The sequence below is a fragment of the Cryptomeria japonica genome, chromosome 1 (assembly GCF_030272615.1).
Source record: "Cryptomeria japonica chromosome 1, Sugi_1.0, whole genome shotgun sequence".
In the NCBI taxonomy this organism is placed as follows: Eukaryota; Viridiplantae; Streptophyta; class Pinopsida; order Cupressales; family Cupressaceae; genus Cryptomeria; species Cryptomeria japonica.
The window spans coordinates 106217111-106239712 of record NC_081405.1 but is presented as its reverse complement, the minus strand read 5'-3'; the positions used below and the strand labels follow the sequence as shown (position 1 = coordinate 106239712).

At 39.0% G+C, this 22602-nt stretch overlaps 1 protein-coding gene across 1 annotated transcript in view; it reads left to right on the top strand.

Annotated features, from left to right (window-relative positions):
• Positions 1-22602, top strand: part of LOC131040657 (histone deacetylase 2) — a 142818-nt gene that overhangs the window by 85921 nt on the left and 34295 nt on the right. Inside the window, exons 5-10 of the mRNA XM_057973613.2 lie at positions 15862-15930; positions 16007-16173; positions 16344-16408; positions 16506-16552; positions 16705-16749; positions 17037-17087. Coding sequence (XP_057829596.2) covers positions 15862-15930; positions 16007-16173; positions 16344-16408; positions 16506-16552; positions 16705-16749; positions 17037-17087 — 444 coding nt within the window. The remainder of the gene's footprint in view (positions 1-15861; positions 15931-16006; positions 16174-16343; positions 16409-16505; positions 16553-16704; positions 16750-17036; positions 17088-22602) is intronic.

Sequence of the window (22602 nt, the reverse complement as noted above, 5' to 3'; positions counted from 1 at the left end):
TGGCCCCAGATTCATAAGGATGTTAGGAAATATCTACAAAGTTGTAGAGTTTGTCAAGTTGCAAAGGGTAGTAGTCAGAATGTGGGATTGTATAAACCTTTGACAGTACTAGAGAGACCTTGGGAAGATATAAGCATGGATTTCATACTTGGATTACCTAAAACATAGCGAGGGAATGATTCTATATTTATAGTAGTGGATAGATTCTCGAAGATGGCTCATTTCATACCTTGTAAGAAGACATCAAATGCAGTGCATATAGCTAACCTATTTTCAATGAAGTGGTAAGATTGCATGGATTACCTAAGAGCATAGTTTCAGATAGAGATACTAAGTTTGTTGGTTATTTTTGGAGAACACTTTGGAAGAAGATAAAGACAGATTTGTAGTTCAGTTCTACTTTTCACCCGCAGACTGATGGATAGATAGAAGTAGTTAACCAGAGCTTGGGAAATTTTTTAAGATGCTTAGTTGGAGACAAAACTGGAAGTTGGGATTTGATTCTTGCACAAGCAGAGTTTGCCTACAATAATTCAGTAAATAGGAGTACCGAAAGGACACCTTTTGAGATTGTTACCGGAGCACACCCTAGAGGTATATCAGAAGTGAGAGATATCAATAGTGAATACCGGAGAAGTTCAGAAGCAGAAGAATTTGCAGATCACATACAAGACTTACATATTCAAGTTAAGCAGCATTTGGAGGACATGAACAACAAGTATAAGGAGAAAGCAGATGAGAAGAGGAGACATAAGGAATTTGAAGTTGGCGATGAATTGATGGTGTATCTGAGAAAAGAAAGATTCTCGGTTGGAACTTATAACAAGTTGCAGATGAGGAAGTTTGGACCTTGCAAGATTTTGAGAAAATTCAGTTCTGGAAATGCATATGAAGTGGAGTTACTGGATAGTCTGAGTATTTCACCTATATTTAACATGCAAATCTACATCAATATCATGAACCAAAATCCAGTATCGCAGACTTGGAGAAACAATTGCCCCGAAAGGAACCGGATCGGATTGAAGACATTGTTGGACAGTAGGATTGGGCGTAGTACCCAGAGCAGTCAATATAAGGAGTATCTTGTAAAGTGGAAAGGCAGACCAGTTGAAGATTCATCTTGGATTTCTTAGGCAGAGGTAGACCGCCTTGGTTTTCCTTTGACCCCAGCAAAGTGAGAGACTCACTTTTTTTTAACAACCCCGGATGTCTGATGCAGGAGCATCCCCAGTTCTTGGCAATCTTGTATCAAACAAAAATGTTTCCTTTCTGTTTTACAGTTTCAGCGTATTCTGCATTTTCTGGAATTAGCTCACCGGATCTCGAGGAGTTGGATTTTGCTTGAGGACTTGATCATCTACCTTATTTTTAAACTGTAGAGCATTTGGATCATTTTTTGGCAAGTTATCGCTACCGGTTTCCGAGACAGTTTTCTAGTACCGGTTGCCTAGACCTATTTGCATTTGTAATCTACCGGGATCTACCGGATCCCTTTCGTAGCTTGCGGAGCCCTGAACGTTGATTTCGATGTTCCTTGGCGTGTGGCTGACCTTCCCTTTGATCTACACTTCATCCTATGGATTTTCCAGAGGAATTTCTTTGGCGGAGGCCAACCTTGTTGTTTTTACATGTTAGGTCTTGTTCTTCAGCATTTGATCCCTTTTTGGGCCGATCGGATCCCCTTGGATTGTATAAATCATTGTAATTGAGCATTAGAATGTAGATAAGTAGAGATAAGTTAAGATATAGAACATAGAAGATAGATCTTACGATTTGAGGTACCGGTTGTGACCTATTTTGTAATTAAGCATGTTTTAGCAGGCCAGTGAGCCGGTTTTTGTAACCCGGTTATTACCGGTTGATTGTAAACAGTTTTCATGGTATAATTCATTCAGTTCTGCATTGCCTCCATCATATCCTTGTGTTTCCATTGTGTTTACTCTTTCTGACCGGTCCGGATTGATCTCTTTGAGGTCCCTCTTAACCGGTGACTGCACTAAGTGGTATCAGAGCGATCTTTCGTTCCGGAGATTGCGTTGTCCTAATAAATTTTGTTGTGGGGTAGCGGACTGTGGATCCACCATACCATACCAAGCTTACCTCGAAAGTACACAAACTTTATTCTGGAGAGAGGCTTGGTGAGAATGTCTGTCGTCTGCTCATCAGTGCTAATGTATCTCAGTTGAATAGCATTCCTTTGCACCATATCTCTAATATAGTGATATAGGATTTCCACATGCTTGTCCTATTATGAAATACAACGTTGGAGTCTGCATCACACTTGGTGAGTCCCAAGCTCACCAAGTATCCATCTATTCAGGAATATCACGACCTAGGAGTCAGCATAAAGGCCTTCCAGCCTACATACATGGTACTCCATCCCATGAATCATAATCCTTTGACTGATCACTAGAGAAACCATCTCGACATGGTCCACTCCCTCTGAACCAATATGACCAAGATCCTTGGATGTCAACCGAAGCACATCCTCTTAGCTGCTCCCTCTGAAGTTGAAATGTTAGGCTCCCTCTAAATGTTGATTCTTCCTCTTCGAAGAACCTGATCGCAATTTGTATAGGTTCTTCCTCTTTGAAGAAACTGATCGGCTTCTTCCTCAGTGTTCATCTTCAATATCTCAACAATATTATCCACTATGTACGAAATTTGTTTGTTTAATTTGATTTTCTCTTGATTTATCCTTTCCTCACTTGTGCCGAATTACTGATAGGGTTCAGGGAAGCTGAATTGCTGACGTTATTAGCCTTATTATGCCTAGTGTGCTTAGACACCCCATTTGTCTTCACTGATATGGCAACAGCCTACTATCTGCAGAAAGTCCAAAGACACACTGATCTGATGTCTGTGGAGACTCCTCCAATGGGGCATCGCTTGACTGGATTTTCCCTTCGGCCTGAGTAGCATCTTTGCCATCAGCAAACATCTTCGTTGCCTCCATAAACTTTGGTGAAGATGTTGCTGACTGTGGGGATCCTGATGAAGGACTAGATGTTCTTGGATGTGCGGAAATGGACATTAAATTCGATTGGGATAGCGGTTTTTGTACCATTGGAATCTCCTCCATGTGGCCCAACCAACCTGTTTGGCACTAACATTGGAAAAATTGAATACATACCAGCTGAGTTAAGCATTTCTTCTAGGTTAGCCTTGACTTGAGTTAGTCTCGGGGAAACTATTACCACACTTGCAGGTCTTCTCCCATAAGCATCTACACAATTTATATCACCACCAGACTGAATTAACAAGTTTACAACTTCAACACCATAAATAGACCCTCCCACAGCTGCATAATTGTTGTCCTCAATTTTTTATTTCAAAAATTGGACTATCACATAGAAATTTTTGTTAAAAAATGAAAACTTTTACTCTATGGCATGCTCACCGAGGCAGAAATTCACCCCATCCTTGGACTGGATCGATCGTTGATCCATCCCCAAGCTATGTTTCGAATTTCGTCGCGTTTCGAGTTCGTTTGCTATGTTTTTGCTTCAATGTAGGGGAATTTTTCGATGATTACCAGTAACTGGTAATTTGTTTTTCAAAATCCCCTTGAAGCTTTTAGGCTTGTAGGGGAATTTTTCTCCAATTGCAAGTTTTTATTAAACTTGTAATGGGGGTTTTAAAACCCCCATTACCCGTAGCTTGACTTTAATGTTAAAATAAAACTTGTAAATGGGATTTTAAAACCCCTTTACATGTTTTAAGTGAAATCACTTGTAAAGGGAATTCTATTTCCCTATTACAAGTAATTTTACTTGTAATTTCTTTTCTAAAACCCGAAATTTGCCTTAAAGACAAAAATATGAACATTTTGTAAAACTTGTTGTTTTGTTTCTAAAACCCGAAATTCTTCCATGCCATTGCAAGCTGATTTGAGTTGGAATTTCTTGGAGGAAATTTAGGGATTCCTTCCAAGTGTGGATTTCCTGCAACTTTGAAGGATTCAAAACCCATTTTTTGCGCATTTGTGCAAACCGTTTTATCGCCATTTGTCTTCTTGAAGCCGTTTTTTCTGAATCATGCATTTATGCGTTTTGGCTATGATTTGGGGGATTGAATCCGTCTAATCTCAAGGCGCCTTATCATAACTGCATTGGATTCTATGCTTTGATCAAACCATTTTATGCGCATTTGTGGTTTCGGATTTGTAAAAAGGCCCTAAAAAAACAGTTACGTGTTTTGCTAAGATACACACTCTTCTCATTTGAGGTATGCTTACAATCCTAAGTTGTTTTCGCTTTGTCTTGTGATTTATGATGAATGAAATCAGTTTCGAACCATTTCCTTGGCATTTTTATAGAAAATCAGTTTTTCTATTGTCACAACGCGTGGCTAAGTTTTTTCCATTGTTTAAATTCTATTTAAAGGGCTTCATCTTCCATGTTTGGTTGATTCTTCAAGTTTGGATTTCTTCTCAACTTTGCAAGGTAATCTTTATTTTTGTCTTTCTTTCTTTCTTATTTCTTTCCTTGCATTTTCTTGTTTAGTTTTAGTTTTGTTCATGTTCATAATGGGTTTATGAGAGGAAATTCCCCATTTTACAAAGAAATTTGTAAAGTAAAGTTGTTCTTTCCCTTTGGAATTTCTCCTTCTTTACTTACATTCGGGTTTTAAAAACCCGATTGCAAGTAAGAGGAAAATTAGTGTTCTTCCCTTTTTGGACAAAGACTTAACCTTCTTTGGTCCAAAAAATCAAGTTTCAAAATAAGAAAGATGTGTTCTTCCCAATTTGCAATCTTCCCAATTTGCAAAGAAATTTGCAAGTGTAAAAAGTTCTACCTCTTGATGTGTTCTTCCCTTTTTGGACAAAGACTTAACCTTCTTTAGTCCAAAAATCAAGCTTCAATGATTAAAAAATCAAGTTCTTCCCATTTTTGCATGACAAAGTTCCAAGTGATCTTCTTGAAATTCATTTTTACCTATTTGCTTCCAATTCCCTCATCCGTACTTATCATCTTCGTCATTTCCTGCATGCCTAAATACCATTTCTCATCCATTCGTTCGATTTTCAGTTTGTAAATAAGTTTGCATTTGGATTTAGAAAACCACGTGCAAATGTGTTCTTCCCAACTTCCAAACTGAAAATTCATTCTCCTTTCATTTATTCATGCTTCGTGTTTTGCGAGTATAGTTGCATTCGGAATTTGGAAACCCGATTGCACGTTTGTACTTCCCTCTTGTGTACTTGCAAAACATGTTTCAAAACCCGAAATAAGTCAAAAGCTTATCTTTCCACCTCTTATATTTCCTCTCACAAAGCCAAAGTACGAAAGTTGAACTTTCCCATTTGGAGGAGTAAAAATGTCTAAAGATACTGACTTTGATATTGCCTTGATACTCTTGGATTTACATTGCAGCGTTTCCAGTTGTTTTCAGATGATAGATGTACCATCATCTCCCACTCCAAAAAAGGTGAAATACAGGTATGACAAATACCAAAATGAAGTTCCGCAGTCACAGGTTTCCTCCTCCCTTGGTCATATCAAGGATACTGAGATAGGGCATGTTGACATGTCTGAATTCATACAAAGGATTGAAGATCCGAAGGAGGGGGACGTGCAACGATTGTTGGACAACCATATCCATCATGCCGCATCCTTTCCAGTTGCTGCCCTAGAACCGGAATTTGTTCTAGCATGTGCCCATCATTTTGATAAAGAGACACGAGTTTTAAAAAATGATGATGGAGAAGTGATCATTCGCCTGGATGCAGAAGCTATAGAGAGGGTTTTCAAAATACCTTCTGAAACCATCTATATAGAGATCTCCAAGCAAAGTGCAGCTGAATACTTTGCCAAAAGGGAGAAAGACTGTAAGCGTCATATCAACAAATGAATTCATGAACCTCGCACTGCGCTTACCAAATGGGCTAAGTTATATCGATCTGATTTCAAGAATGAGATCGGCAATACTATTACCCTTCTGAGTCGTATGATGGGATTGGAACATTCCAATGTTTTTGAACCTTGGATGTACCAATTTATTATGTTAATAAGGTAGTCTCAGCACATCTGTTGGGGTGAGATCATCAGTGATGCTTTGTGTGAACAACTTGCAGTCGTCCCTACTACTTTCACCTTCTACATGAATTCATATCTCGTGTATATCGCTGCGTCACTTAGACTTTCCCAGGTCTTTCTACCAAGGGTGACCGCATGCTTGTACCAGTTTGGGAATACTATGATTAGTTGGCTCTAAGATCAAGTAGGTCTCATTTCAGAAGGGTTCAGAATGCTTTCTTTGGTCATTACCTGTGTCAATTTGACAAAAACCTGAAGAACAAAAGAGTCTCAGATGAAGCATGGGAAAGGGTGAAAGAATATGGTTGTTTGTTTCTCCAATTTCCAAATTTTACCTACATAAGAGTTGGATGCTATGGCGGGCAGCCTTATATGCTCCCATGATACCCAACCGATAAGATTATTCTTATGGAATTGGGAAGACAGATCATGGCTGTGCATACACATCAGTCAGTCAGGCACAAGGTTGGCATGGGTATTTCTTCCAAGAACCCATTGAAGATTGGTCAATATTCTTTAATGACTTCAATCAAGGCCAAGGCTATGGAGACTGAGTTGCGGGAAATCAGACTCAAAAGATTCAAACCTAGAGCTGATTTCGATTACCAAGGCATGAAGGAAAGATCAAGAAGACCTTCATCCATGTGCATCGGATTGAAGATATCTGGGTTGATCTCCGTACGGAAAAGGAGATTCGCAAGATGGATTACTGTCGACTCACTGTAGACCAGATTGTGGATCTAAACCTCGTGGACGTGCCACAAGGGATGATTGATGATTGAAACATTCTTGATCCTGAGTTTGTCAATCAGAATGTTGATGAGGCTCCACTTCCTTCTATCCATTGGTCCCATAAGGAAAGCACTTCTATCTTGGATAGATTTCAGCCAATTCTTGCCAATACCAATACCTGGCTTAAGAATAATGGTGTCAAGCTCATTAAGATTAAGGTTGGGAAAGAAGATGATTCTATAGGTCCTCTTGGGCGGAAGTCTGAAATTCAACTGGATAATAAAGAAGGTGCATCCTCTTCTAGTACGAGGATCAAATTGTGAGTCAGCCATGCAATGGTGCTTCCTCCCCAGGAAATAACAATTCAAGGAAAGGAGAAGCCATAGTTGGAAATTCATGTGATTGATCCTGAAGCTTCAGAGGAAGAAACTCAATCTGATAATGCTCCTCAGTCGCTTTCTACAGAGTCCCCACATAATTCTCTTTCTTCACTTCCTATTGAGGTACCCATGTTTCCTCCTGTGATAGATGTGAATTCTCAATCAGCCCCTTCAGTTTCAGAATCTCCGCAGGACGTTCTTCCACTTTCAGCAGCAAAACCATCTCAAGATCGTTCTCAGGAAAATTTGTTGAATATCTTTTCGGATGATCCTTCATATGTACCTTTGTCTGATATTGATACTTCTATGACCCGTTTTGATGAGTTCATGACATCTTCATCACATCCTGTCATCACTCAGCAGACTATGGTGGCTATTTAGACAGACACTTCTCCCAAGGTCACCACAGTTGTTCCAACAGATGCTTCTCCCTCTTTCCCAGAGTCAGAGTTAATGGCTTTACCTCCATGGCTCAGTTCCTTCACTGCGAAGAGGAAGAAGCAGGTGATCTCACCTAATGCCTTTGACTATCAACAGTTGAAACAATCAAAACCTAAAGTTGTTAAGAGGGCAAAGACAGTTTCGAGGGTGACCGTTGATGAAAATCGGATGAGAGTGGCAGAAATTGCTGAACCAATATCAGATAAACCAGTTGAAGAAATGCAAGCAGCTGATTATCGGATCACAAAAGTGCAACTGGGTAAGCAGACTCATGAGGTTGTCAAACATGATGCTCAGCAAACAGTGGCTACATTGGTACAACGGTATGATGAGGTTTTGACCAAGAAAGATCAGTTGGAAGTAGAGAATCAAAGACTCATGGCAGCCATCCAAAGTATTACTCAACCTTCAAATGGAGAAGGCCAAGTACCTGTTTCTTCCAGTGCCAGTGAACCAATCCAAGGTGTCGAGAGAGCCGCCCAAAAGGTTCAAGCCTTAGACACCTGGGTTGATCAATTGCATGACTTATGTTCACAAGTCATAAGACAGGTATTTGAAACAATGGTTAAATTGGAAATCATTGAAGATAAGTTGAATCAAATCTTGGGTGCTTTCAAACTAAATTTGGAGAAGGTTGAGAGAAATTTAGTTTCCTGGCAAAATATGCCTCAACAACAGTTGAGCGTTCTTCAGGTACATGACGTAATTCCTTCCAAAGTCATGTACATTGAATATGAGGAACTTCTGGAGAACAAATCCCTTGTTCTCAAATCACTCATTGAAGAAATTGATGAGACCTTAAAGTTGCGTGAAGCAGTCTTTCAAGATGTTACCTCCCACTGTAAAAAGGCATCCTGCGACATTCTAAATCAGAATGATGAGTTGCTGCCCGAGGAAGAAGTTCTTGCAGATTTGCAACTCAAGATTCATGATGAATGGAGAAGTGAACAATTTTTAGTCGCTTCCATTCAAATATTGATTAAGTATCAAACTGAGTTGCAGGAAATTCGGTCCGCGTTGGAAAAGGGCAACTCCATGCTATGCCAATGCCATGATGTCGTCGTAAAGACTATTGTGGTGGCTATGAAGACTCATGAACCAGATCTTGATGAATTGTAGAAAGTTATTCGGAAGTTCGAATTGTTCATGTCTTTAAGAGGCGCAACTTAAGTGTTTTTAACTCTTGGTTGTAAATTCAAAATTGTAATCTCAAAATTGTAGTTTCCCTTTCGACAAGTTTGCTTGTAAAAACATTTTTTGTAATTGCAAGTTGTCATCACTTGCATTTTTGTAATTACAAGTAGGCAGGTTACAAGTCAATTTGGAATAGGACTTGTTACCTTGAATAAGTCATAATTAGTTGTTGAATAGGTCTTGGTGGTTGAGGGAATTTCTCGAGTTAGTTAGGATCCTCCCACCTTTTTCTCAAGGCTCCTCTCTTATAAATAGAAGAGAGGGTCCATTGTAATTTTGTAGTGGACACCCTAGAATGCCCAAAAACTAACCCCACTGCTGATAGGAATTTAGTCAAACAGTTTGCAGCCAACTCCTTATTCCTCCGTTTCATGTTTCAATGTTTTTTTTTGTTTTTAAGTCTTTGCACAGGTATGGAACCACATAACATGAACTAAAAAGAATTTACAATAATAGGCAAGCTGGAAATTGAACTACTGCTGTTATAATATTATTTCCAGAATTAACAAAAATCAAATACATAGCAGGTTATTTTCAACTCACTAAATACTCCAGCATTTTGACATAATGTTCCAATCAAAGTTTCTAATTCTGCTGCTACAGTAACCTGAATAGTGCCGCGTGAATAGTGCCAGGTGAATAGTGCCGTAGGTGAATAGTACCCACGTGAATAGTGCCGCGTGAATAGTACCCGCGTGAATAGTGTCGTGTGAATAGTACCCGCGTGAATAGTGTCACGTGAATAGTACCCACGTGAATAGTGTCGCGGCCTGTAGCTGGAAATGCAACCAAATAATGCTGCTGCTTGTAGCTGGAAAAACACCCAATCTGCCTGTAAATGAGGCTGATAGCAAAGGATTCCAAAGGCCAAACCCCAAGGGAATGACGTCTAGAATGTCACAAGAGAGGATAGACGTCCTCTAATGCCAAGAACGGATCTGCAACTCACACACCAAATTCTTCTCATATTCCACCTGCCCAATGAAGCCACAAAAGCTCCCTTTTATTCTTTCTCCAAGGGGCGACCCAACTCACTCAAGCAATGTGGGATAAAACATGTTCAATATAAAACATATTAAAATATTCACTTATGTCTCCCTTGGTTGCCCCTTTGATTTACACATATCTCCATAAAATAAATATTAAAGTAACACTTTAATATTTTACAATTAAATTAAATGTTACTTTAATAAAACTTCAGGCATTAAAATATATTAGCAATCGGACTCCGAATAGCGTGAGTGATAGCTCGTCGGAAAGCTCTCGCCAAGGAGTATCAAATCCAATCACCAAAACTAGCCCCCGTTGTGTCCTGCTGACTTACTAAAAATAGTAAGTATGCCTGAAACTAAGTAAATCAACTTCGTTTTGGGCCAAACTGGAAATGACTAGGCCAAAACACTCCAAGATCCCTTTAAACCCTTCGTTAGCCCTCGGGACCATGTAGAGCTAGGCTAACGCACATATACTTGGTCAATCTGCTAGAGCGGGGACATTACAAATTTTTATCTTTTAAAAAGCAAGCAAAAACTCTGCCAAATTTACAGCAAGAAGTCTTTGAGCTTATGTATGTGAATTGAAAGTTTTGAAGAATAATAAAGAAGGATTACTCAAGTTTTGAGTCTTTGAGTTTGAATCTTTTTATTTCTTCCATGCAAAGTGTTTCTAAAGGAGCCTAGTCTAATCTGACTTGAAGTCTTTGAGCTGCGAGTAGAGAAGATTAATTAAAATAGGAAAATCTCTAGAAGGAGCAACAAGTCTTTGAGCTTGTGTCTATTCTTGAGGAAAAATTATTGTTTGATAAGAAATAGCAGCAAGTCTTTGAGCTTGCATTAGTTCTTGTCTTTGTGTTGAAAGAATAAATTATTCTAGTCTTTGAGTTGTTGTCTTTTATTCGTTGTAAATTTTAGTATAGCAAAGGGTAGATAGGACTTCCAATAGTCAAGTCTTTGAGCTTGATATTGTTGTCCTGTCCCGAAGGAAGTGACGGGAGTCTTTGAGCTTTCAGGAAACTTCATTTTCTTTCTCTCGTTTTCATTTGAAGTTGTTACCATTATTATACATTTTCTTGCTATCACTTTTCTAAGGAGAGAAAAGGATATAGGCTTCCTTGAAGAAAGAAGGAAGACTGCTGTCCCATCCTGTTTTTATTTCAGTTTTAGATAGATAGGGGGAGCCTTCCCTTAATTAAGAGAGTTTCATGCTCACACACTGTGGTTGAAGCCACAATTTTGTTTGCTTTCATGAGTGTACAAAATTTTCAACCAACAATAATGCAATGCAGTGCTCTTATTAGAGCCACAGGCTTGGTTCACATCTGCACCACAGGTTACATAAATTGATAGGATATAATTCAAAAAATCTATGTTGCCAATGAAGCAACCATCAAAGGAGTCCTCTATTCCAGAACCAGTTGATTAGAACCATTCTGCCTACAATACCAAAAGTTAACTTCATCTACTTTTGACCCATCTTCCTCCATTGCCTTCTTAAACCCAATAAGATCATTATTTGCAGCCAGCTCATGAAGATTTGAGCAAGATTCAGAAATTTCTTTCACTTTGTTTGAATGATTGTCAACCATGTTAGTATTACTTTCTTTTCCTTTCGTGTGATGACTAGCAAGCTTCAAATGTTCAGGACCTCCTCACATGATTTCTTGTCAACAACAAAAATCTAAATCCTCTCAAAGCACAAGTTGTTCAACCCTCTCAAGGCCCCACTATCAGATATCAGAACAAAACAAGTGTTGCAGATGAATCGGAGATATCCCTGAAAGTTCTGAAGAAACTCATGCCTAGCTCAAAGGTGAGAGATGCTCTTGCATCAGCAAATAATAACATGGAAACGATTTGTTTATTCACAGGTATCGCATATGCAACCGCAACATATCCTATGACGATGCCACCTATGCATATTAGTGTGGACCCACCCACTCATCTCATTTATGACTGACCAAATTAATTTTCTTCTTAATCAATAACTAGCCAGATTTCATTTTTATGGATGACACCTTCTACAAACCTTTTGACAAGTGGATTATTATTCTTTACCAATCATTATTATATTCCACGTATTTGTTACACTAAGTCATGTCAATTATAGTGCATACGACCCACAACAAGTCGACTCTGGAAGATTGCAGAGTTGAAGCCGACTCTGAAATTTGGAGCCACTGTGAACTACTGAAGAGATCACGTGACTGCCAAAGGAAACTCACAATTTGTTTTGCTATTGAGAAGTGAACTGACCAACCTTTCAATCCAAGTGACCACAACTTGATCAGCACCCGCTCAAACAAATATTTGCCCCAAACACGGGCTTCAAAGGCAATATAAACCAACAACCTCATCATTCCATGTCCAATGGTGATATGATCATTAGCCTAGGTGATGGGGTGCTTGAGAGCTATTCTGATGAATACCCATGAGACCATGAGGGACGGCTTGAAGCCCATAGATGGAGATATTGTTTGCACTAAAGACAAATTAGACCTTGTACTTTGCTCCTCCTAAGGACCTAGGTTTGTCTAAATTCTCCCTTGTTTCCCCAAACCAGCAGTTAGACGGAATCTCTGATAACATGTTGGTTTGCCACAGGTATCGCATATCCAAGAACATGTATCTCCTAACCGTATCGCACCTGCCACCACAACATATGCACCGATATTAATTATACTGAAGATATCGAATATGCTGAAGGTATTGATTCTTTCTTGTAATCGTTAGATTTCTCGAATTCATTCAATCCACAAATGAAGGAGAATCGCCTTAATATATAGACAGAATGTGGTGCCTTTTCACGAATAGACGACCTCAAGAGAGACGCCTTTTTCCACCACGAATTGAGGTGACTTTTCCCTCAAGTTGGCGATCAATCATTTAATTAACATTTAATTACATGGAGGTGTCACACACTTGTGGCGGCCTTATACACGATGCATATTATTTGTAAGGAGATATACGCACAGAATCTCCCAATGCTACAGTAACATCAACATTTTTTGTGCATCAAAAAGCACGAGAGATGGTGTCGTTGACCAACATCATGTTGGAAATTAATCAGTGCTTCAATGGAAAAAATTACAACACGTGGAAACAACGCATGCTCACAATATTTAAATACTGGTGTCTATGCTAAGTTGTTTTGGGTATGACTCGTCCAACGGTGGCAGGATTAGACCAGGACAAGTACAATGAGCCCAATCGGGAAGCAGTTATGCTCATCAAACTGTTAGTCATTCACGACGTGCTTCCACAAGCCGTTTGGCAAGTTACCTTCAAAAATTTGGATGCATCTAAAGGTTATCCATGAGACCTCAGATAAGAGTCGAGCATTCTTTCTGAAGAATATGCTGTTTTCAATCATGATGGACGATAAGATGTCTCTGTAGGAGCATCTTACGAAGTTCAAGGATATTCGTGATCAGCTGGAAGCTATTGGCTGCAAGATGGAGGAAGAAGAGATGGTGGTGGTCACTCTCAAATGTTTGCCATGCTTGTATGAACATTTTATTGAAATGCTCAACATTACATCCACAAATGTTGACTTGAAATTTCCTGAAATGTGCAATAAGTTTATGTAGCAGGAAAGATGGAAGCAATAGTTTGGGACCAACAACGAATCATCACCTATAGAACAAGCCTTAATTGCTAAAGCCAAGGACAAATGCAAAGGCAAAGGCAAGTCACTATCGTGGTAAGCTTGGCCACATGAAGAAATAGTGTAGAAAACGGTTGGCTGACGAGCAATCCAACCAAGGAAGGTCTCAGTAGAAGGCCCATGTTGCAGAGCACATTGAGTAAGAGTTTGCTTTTTATGCTTTTATGGCCAATAGACCAACAAACCAAGTTACACCATTTGCCTAGTACATTGATTCTGGAGCTTCTCGACATTTCATGCATAGAAAGAGATTGGTTCATAGAGTAACGACTTGCTCTATTTCAGTGATCTTTGGAGGAGATGAAGAGTATACAGTTATTGTCAAGGGAACGTTCATATAACATTTGGTGGGAGAAATCTCATATTTCTCAACTTATACTATGTTTCGAGCATGGAGCTCAATTTTCTTTCTGTCAGTCAGATGATGCGACATTGTCGAAAGTTGGATGTGCTGACTTGATATCATCTTGACTTATGGATGTGCCATGATATGTTATGGTAGACATTATGCGACGTAATGTCAGTGCACATTCCATAACCTGGATATAAGAGAATTCAATATTCTCTAATTATTCTATATCCAAGGTATCATGTGTTATGCGATACTGATATCACGTGCTATGTGATATCTCTATATCACGAGATGATGTGATATATTTTCAGTATCACGTGTTATGTGATACATCATGTCACGAGCATATGTGACATGATCTTTTGTATTATGAGATCATGTAATACATTCTATAATGAGAAATGTGATGCTATATAATTAGATGATTATTTCAATGTTTATGTAGGTCTTCATTTATCTTCCCTAGCTAAGAGGGAGTGTTGAGACTATGTAGCTTCGGTAAGATAAATGATTGAATGAGAGACTTCATTCATCTCTCATTCAATCATCTATTCTATCGATAAGACTACAAGCTAATGGTAGACATCATGATTGATTGAACTTGTTATAATCATCTTTATATGCATTTCATGTTTCAAGTATTTCTAATCTATTATCGATTGAGATATGATCGTATTTCTTATGCAGAGATTTCAGTTATATTTCTTATGCTGTGAATGTGATTGGATCTGTATATCTATTATAGTTGTCATATGACAACACTAATTAGTGTTGTCATATGATAACTATAATGGTTATCTTATAAACTTGCTTTTGCTCTTATACCGATCCTCTATTTGATTTACATAATCGAATTACACTTACCATGTTTGGTATCGATTATCATTAATAGCATTAAGAATAAACCGATTGGTTATCGGTTAAAATGATAATTAAATTGCATTGGAAATAAACCGATTTGTTATTGGTTATGATTATGATTGAAACAGCATTAGACATAAACCGATTGGGATTGGTTATTATTCTTTATGTATCGGTATTTATATAAACCGATAGTTATATGTTTTTCTTAATGAAAAGGCACCTCTCTTGGATTGATCAAGACATGTCTTGATCGGACATGTCAAGAGACATGTCCGGTCAAGGCATGCCTTGATCTTTCAAGGCTATGCCTATATATTTGCCATGAAGGATGCTGTAGTAAACATTGAAATCAATAAATGTTATCTACAGCAATCTGCAATATAAGAAGGAACAGTCAATACAAACAATAAAAGATTAAATATATTCCTTAAGCATTGAAGTAATTCAATAAGAAAGTAAAAGAATATCTAAATTCTTACAACTTCAGATTTTGAACATAAATTTGAATTACATTTACACTGCCATTAACACCAATTGTAGATGGGTATTTATAATATCCAAGGAACATAATCCTAAGAACCATGGCCTATCCAACCTTACCTCTAAATACATTGTCATGGGTAGAAGGTAGGTTATATGTATTATATTTTGTAATATATTGTAGTAATTAGGTTCACTACAGCCATTTTCCTCATTCGCTAGCATATTGATTTTGCTTGTAACATACATAAACTCAAAGACTATGCTATTAACACAACTTTAATCTTTTGAGGTGTTCATTGGCAGAACTCACATTTTTCATAGTTATGGTCATTCTTGACTTCTTCATGCAATGAATCCTTTTAATTCCTTTCTTAATTTTCAATTCAAATAATTTTATATACCTGAACATATGGTCACTCCCCATGTGAAACCAAGGACCATATGATTTCCAGCACCTGTTATGCCACTTGCTACCCAACTCTCTCTAGATTATGTTTCACAACCTCATATTGAGGTAAACTTCTTCCAGAAAGTTGTTGATGGTATTTAGCATTCAACTTCTACTTATGTTTGAAGTTGTTCAAAATAAGCATGATCCTTGTCTAACATTGTGAATGCAGCATTACTGTTATTATTTTGCGAAATTTCTGTCCTCTGAAGTTTCATATTATTTGAAAAGTTCTGTGATGACAGTCCTACTTGTTGTAATTTGCAGGTTCCTCCTGTTGCATTGCTACCCAACTGTATTTTGCAGCAGAGAGTTCTTCAACCATTCCGTAAGCAGGTACAGGTTGTTTTTTTACATAAAGTTATTTCCCTATTTGGGATCTACTAGTAATTAAGCTGGATACTTCTGGTAGGTTGGAGGTACTGTGCTAGCTGGGAAACTTGCCAAGGAGAGAGGCTGGGCTATCAACATTGGTGGAGGATTTCATCATTGCAGTGGTAACAGAGGGGGTGGATTTTGTGTATATGCAGACATTTCTCTTTGTATACAGTTTGCCTTTACTCATATGGAGATCTCAAGGTATGCATTTTGAATGTCATTCATCAATGTCAATAGTAATATAGAATACTCTTCCAGACCAGGGAACCGTTGTGTTTCTTTGTTCCTTCAAGTTCCCATTTCCTACCTGTTTATTGACATCCTTTGGATCCTGGACTTACATTTCCTGTTATTTTGATTTTTACTTGCAGGGTGATGATAATTGATCTTGATGCCCATCAAGGAAATGGGCATGAAATGGACTTCGCTCGTGATGGTAGAACCCTCCTTGCCTTGGCCATTCATTTTTTAATTGAAACTGTATTTGTTAGTGAACCTGCAATGAATTTGTAAGCGAACCTCATCTTGCGCAGAGAGGGTCTACATCCTGGACATGTATAACAGCGAGATCTATCCTCAGGTGAGATTTTTCTGTACTGGTGTTAAACACAATAATGGGGTTTTCAACCATGTAGTAGATTGAGTTGAATGACGCTTGTTTTAGCATATAAAATCCAAGTATACTTTTATGTTGATTTTTTGCTTTTGTTTTTACTACTTATGTTTCTTCAGGATTTTGAAGCAAGGCAATACATTCAACAAAGGATAGAAATATCGGTACGTTAAAGGGAAATTGTTTTCTCAGCCCAAAAGTTCTTATACATCAGCCAATTAATGATTGTGACACGATGATGCGAATCACTGGCTGCATTATATCTATGTTGTATCTTGACATGGCCATCAATTCTAGCAGTTACGTTTTATTTTATCTTGAAAAACACTTTTATAGGCAAGTTCAACAAATCTAAATGTCATCGTTCCTTCAGATTGACTGCTTCTTTGTAACAAATATCTGCAGAGATCTACACATTTAATTATTTAATGCTTCTACACTCCTGTTACAGAGTGGCACTTCAAACAAGGAATACTTGGATCGCCTGGACAAAGAGCTTGAGGTGCGAAGTTATCTGTTGCCACTCTATATTCTTGTATTTTATTTTGCAGAAAATCTGAGGCTCATCTGACATTCAACATCTTCATAAATTTACTTAATGAAATTGTTGAGTACACTTGTGCACCTAGTATGTCTACAAAGTACAAACATTATGATAAGCTATATGACTGAAGTGTCTTTCCAAGTCATAAATTACAAGTGACATTGCATCTCACCTTCCTTAGGAAGAATCAATAAAACACCTAAATCACATGGCATAGTGGTCTAAATCCCAAGAGATCTGGTGGACAACATAGTGAATGAGAATTATCCTATGTTATAAGGTGGAAGCTAGGTAAGCAATACTTATAAATGAGCAATCATAATACACAATAGTCAGAAGAGATGCAAACGGTAACCTGGATGTTAGAGTTGCTCTTCATTGTATGGAAATAGATGTGTACATTAGTTCTTTGAGAACAGGCCAGAAATTACAGTAATATAGAAAGGGTATGCATAGCCAAACCATGAAAGAAATATATACTTGACATAGAAAGTGGCATTAACACTGTTGCTTTCTTTTTTTAATACAGAAGTACAATAGAGCATAGGCTCGCAAAAACTCAGTAAAATTTCTGAAATGTTTAAAAAAGTTTAAAAACACATATATATATGCAAAATAATTTTAAAAAACATGCATAAACAGAATATAGAGAAATGATAAGTAGTTTTTTTCATTCATTTATGAATAAAAAATGTTCAATAGACATCATAGTGTCATGTGATCATAAATCACAAATCTATATTAATATTTGGCAAATTTTTTTTACAAGTAAAACTTCTAAGTGGCTGTGTTGATGCCCTTGAAATGGATGGTAATGATTCATCCTCACCCCCAATGAAGCCCCAACTAACACCTTGCTTTCCGCCTCTTCTCTGTTGATTTTAAGGTAGTACTCGTTAACCACAGGAAAACATCAGATCTGTTGCCTTCCCAACCATAGACGATAAGCTCTTATCGTCACCCCTGAGCACGCTACATAAATTTCTCACCATCAATTGATCTGCTTGTACATGAATTCGATGTGCTTGATTATGATCAAACTTGCTGTTTGATCTCAGTTCCATAGAGGGAAGACCACGTCCATATATATCCGTCGAAAGGAGATATCCAAGAGTTGGCTCTCATCAAGGAGGCACGACCTTCATGAAGCATCGTATGCCTTCAAATGAGGGGTGGCGGACTTTAACCAAAAGTCGGCCCCTTTGAAACAAATCCGATAAGTCAAACTCGATAATGTATGTTTAATCATTAAACCTGATAATGCATATGTGACTTAATAAAGATATTAAAGGATTAATATAAGTTGATAGATTCATCAAATGTGTAAGGCCAATAGGCCATTCACACATTTGATCTTGTTGAGTCGGCCTATAGGATTTCTATTGATGCTATATCATCAACACTCCCTCTTAGCTAGGGAGGAATCCTTCTTAATCTCTACAAGTCACATTACCTCATCAATGACTAACATAATGACTACACTCATGTGAATGAAAGAAGCTTATCACCTCATCGTGATGCTTGACCACAATGGCTACTCCTAGAGGGTGAATACACACAAATGCTAAGTCATGGAGTCTCTCACATGACATCCACCATACCTACTCGCAAAGGGTGGAACAAGGGCTGGAACCTCAAACTTCTCTCACAGAGAAGAATGCACAACAAGGGCTGATACCTCAAACTTCTCTCACAGAGAAGAATGCATAACAAGGGCTGATACCTCAAACTTCTCTCATGGAGAAGAATGTATAACAAGAGCTGAAACCTCAAACTTCTCTCACAGAGAAGATTGCATCTTCACCATTCCTACTCGCAGAGGGTGGAATGAGGGCTGGAACCTCAAACTTCTCTCACAGAGAAGAATGCACAACAAGGGCTGATACCTCAAACTTCTCTCACAGAGAAGAATGCATAACAAGGGCTAAAACCTCAAACTTCTTTCACAGAGAAGAATGCATCTCCACCATGCCTACTCGCAGAGGGTTGATCCACCATACCTACTTGCAAAGGGTGGAACGAGGGCTTTCACCTCAAACTTCTCTCAGAGAAGAATGCATTAACAAGGGATTGCACCTCGAACTTCTCTCTCACAAAGAAGAACTCATTAACAAGGGATTGCACCTCGTACTTCTCTCTCTCAGAGAAGAACTCATTAACAAGGGCTTTCACCTTAAACTTCTCCATCACAGAGAAAAATGCATTAACGAAATCTTCATGATGACGTGGCTCCCTCTGACGCTGAAATGATAGGCTCCCTTTGAAGCTGAAAAACAAGCTCCCTCTGAAGCAAATATCAACCTTCTGATCTCTTCGTCCAAGGTTACTTTTGACAATATGTCAGACTCCCTCTGAATGCTGATTCTTCCTATGCGAAGAAATGCAAGCAATCTTCCTACCTTGAATAGAGATTCGTCAGTGTCTGAACCTTGGGTAGAGGGACCGCCAATGAAAAGCATAATTCTGGTAGCAGTGTCAGGCACACAAGCCCCAACCAGCCCCAGGGCCACGCTGAGAGCAGTGCCAGTGCAGCGTGCAGCTCTTGCATCTGTCTATGCCACCCACGGATCCTTCTGCAACTCTTCCAAAACCAAATTCAAAGTGAATTCACACTGGGAAGCTGGCAACAAGAATCAAGCGATTCTTTGAGTAGAGAGGTTGTCCTTGACGTTGATTACATCGTCAACAAACTTGTAGATAGCGTCAAGCGTTCTATTAATCTGCTGCCGCAAATTAGGATTGGGAGCAATACTAGACTTACTGAGCCAATAATGCCCGACCATGCGGCCCTCATCTGGATTGGCAATCAAACCAGCCTTAAGTTCTTCCAAGGCCTTAAAAGCGCTTTGAAACTTGGGTTCCATCGCCTCCACGAATTCATCTGTAAACCCGATTCAACTGACATCAATATAGAATCCGAGCTCCTTGTGCTGATAAAGCCAATCCAAGTACCGATTCCACAAGGTTGCGGGCTCCGTCTCTAGCCCTTTCTTCTTCAAAGAATTTGTATCGAGCACAGAAACCTCTCCAACCACAGCAGCTCGAGTTCGAGTCACAAGCCGACATCTTTCAATGCTGACAATGCCGAGCTTTGAAATCTTGGGCAAAATCCTGTGACTGGGCAGCAGGCAACATTTTGCACAGGTTGTTGTCTGTGTTCCCCCACGGAACTTCAGACAAAAAGGATTTTGGGCCATCATACTTGTTCTCGAGGCATGGGGAGACTCGATCCCTTGATTGCCACCTGATTTGTTTAGACGCCTGACCGACACCACTGTGAAGGGGGGAGCTCAGCGAGTGTAATCGCTGCATTATCCTTTGTAGTCGCCTTTCGATCTGGAAGAGATCATAAATTTGCAATTGTTTCTGATTGATTTTCCCTTGAGAGCACAGGATCTACCTTCAAGCGGTTAGGCTCTGTAGAAGGAACCTGGCTCTGATACCATGTTGAGACATGGGCTAGCTACGACTCGAACCTAGGACCTTCCATCGCTGCTGGAGTTCTCTACCACTGAGCTACTGGCCCCTCTTGGACCAGTCCATCGTCGGTTCGGGTGTGGCTTATTTCCAACACCAACACCCCCCCTTAAGCCACACCTCTCGTGTGCTTGGGGCTCCTAGCCTGGACCTGGCTCTGATACCATATTGATTTTAAGGTAGTGCTTGTTAACCACAGGCAAACATCAGATTTGTTGCCTTCCCAACCATAGACGATAAGCTCTTATCGTCACCCCCGAGCAAGCTACATAAATTTCTCACCATCAATTGATCTGCTTGTACATGAATTCGATGTGCCTGATTATGATCGAACTTGCTGTCTGATCTTAGTTCCATAGAGGGAAGACCACGTCCATATATATTTGTTGAAAGGAGATATCCAAGAGTCGGCTCTCATCAAGGAGGCACGACCTTCATGAAGCATCGCATGCCTTCAAATGAGGGGTGGCGGACTTTAACCAAAAGTCGGCCCCTTTGAAACAAATCCGATAAGTCAAACTCGATAATGTATGTTTAATCATTAAACCTGATAATGCATATGTGACTTAATAAAGATATTAAAGGATTAATATAAGTTGATAGATTCATCAAATGTGTAAGGCCAATAGGCCATTCACACATTTGATCTTGCTGAGTCGGCCTGTAGGATTTCGACCGACGCTATATCATCAACATTCTCATGGCACTATGTTTGCTGCCCATACTGCTGCTTCTCTCTCAAGGTCAATGTCTTCGTGTGTGTACCTTTTGTCCATTTTTTGATATGCATACGAAGGTTATTTCACACAAGGACAAAGTGTTGGAATGTGTCCAGCATATCCCCTCGGGATTCGTGAAATGGTTTAACAACCTCCCATGAGATCCTTGATTGGGATGGTAGCGGTTTCTTGAAAAGGTGCATTTTTGGGGGAAAACGCCTAGCTCAACTCCCAACAAGTGGTACCAGAGCAAGGTAGCAGGTTTGAATTCCTTCGGGTAACGCTAAGGGGGGGATTGTTGGAATGTGTCCAGCATATCCCCTCAAGATTTGTGACATGGTTTAACAACCTCCTATGAGATCCTTAATTGGGATGGTAGCAGTTTCTTGAAAAGGTGCATCTTTTGGGAAAAAATGGCTAGTTCAACTCCCAATACAAAGTAATTTAGTTGCTATTTATTTGGCTGCAAACTCATTCTTCTTTGAATGCATAGAGGCGAAGAAAACAAAATCCTTTTTGTGGCCTTGTAAACAAGTAACTCTTCCAAAATCACGTTTCTATGGTCTTCATCAAGGACCATCCTCTCTATGTATGTGCTGAGGCCATCCATGACTTCTTCATCAGCCTTGAAGGAATATAAGATGAAAATCTTTGAGTTAAAGTAGTAGGTAGTAGCATTAATGTGTCGGTTGAAGTTATTTGTTTCACACCTCCAATCAATAACATGCCAAATGGGTTCAATTTTTCGGTTTGACCCATAAAAATGTTGTATTGCCTCCTTGGCCTTGTTAATGGCCTTACATAGAAAACCCATGGGGTTTTCCTCCCCATTCGCGAAACATAGAACCCTTACCAAAGGTATTGACACTTAAATAGAAAACAATATATACAAGAAATGTCTAACTTGGACTGACAAAAAGAAGAAGAATAAACTAAAGTCATAAAAACATATTGTGGAACATCAATTTGGTAATTCCAATGTTGTCCATGTGTTTGGAAAAAACTCATAAAAATGGTACTTTTTACCCTTTCCCCTTCAGCCTTCTTTAAATAAGGAGAGTGCCTCCCACCTAGCACTCACAAATATCTACTTAAGAGATGGCAACAAGGCTGCAATACTTTGCAAAGTGATGAAATAGGTGACAAATCATGTGACAACTGATTGCACAAACTCCTTAATTGGTGTGGTCTCTCATTATATTAAGCATCCAAAGTTGGTTGTAGATGTATTTTTCCTTGCATCCCCCTCTCTAGTTTTGACCCACTAAAATTTGCAA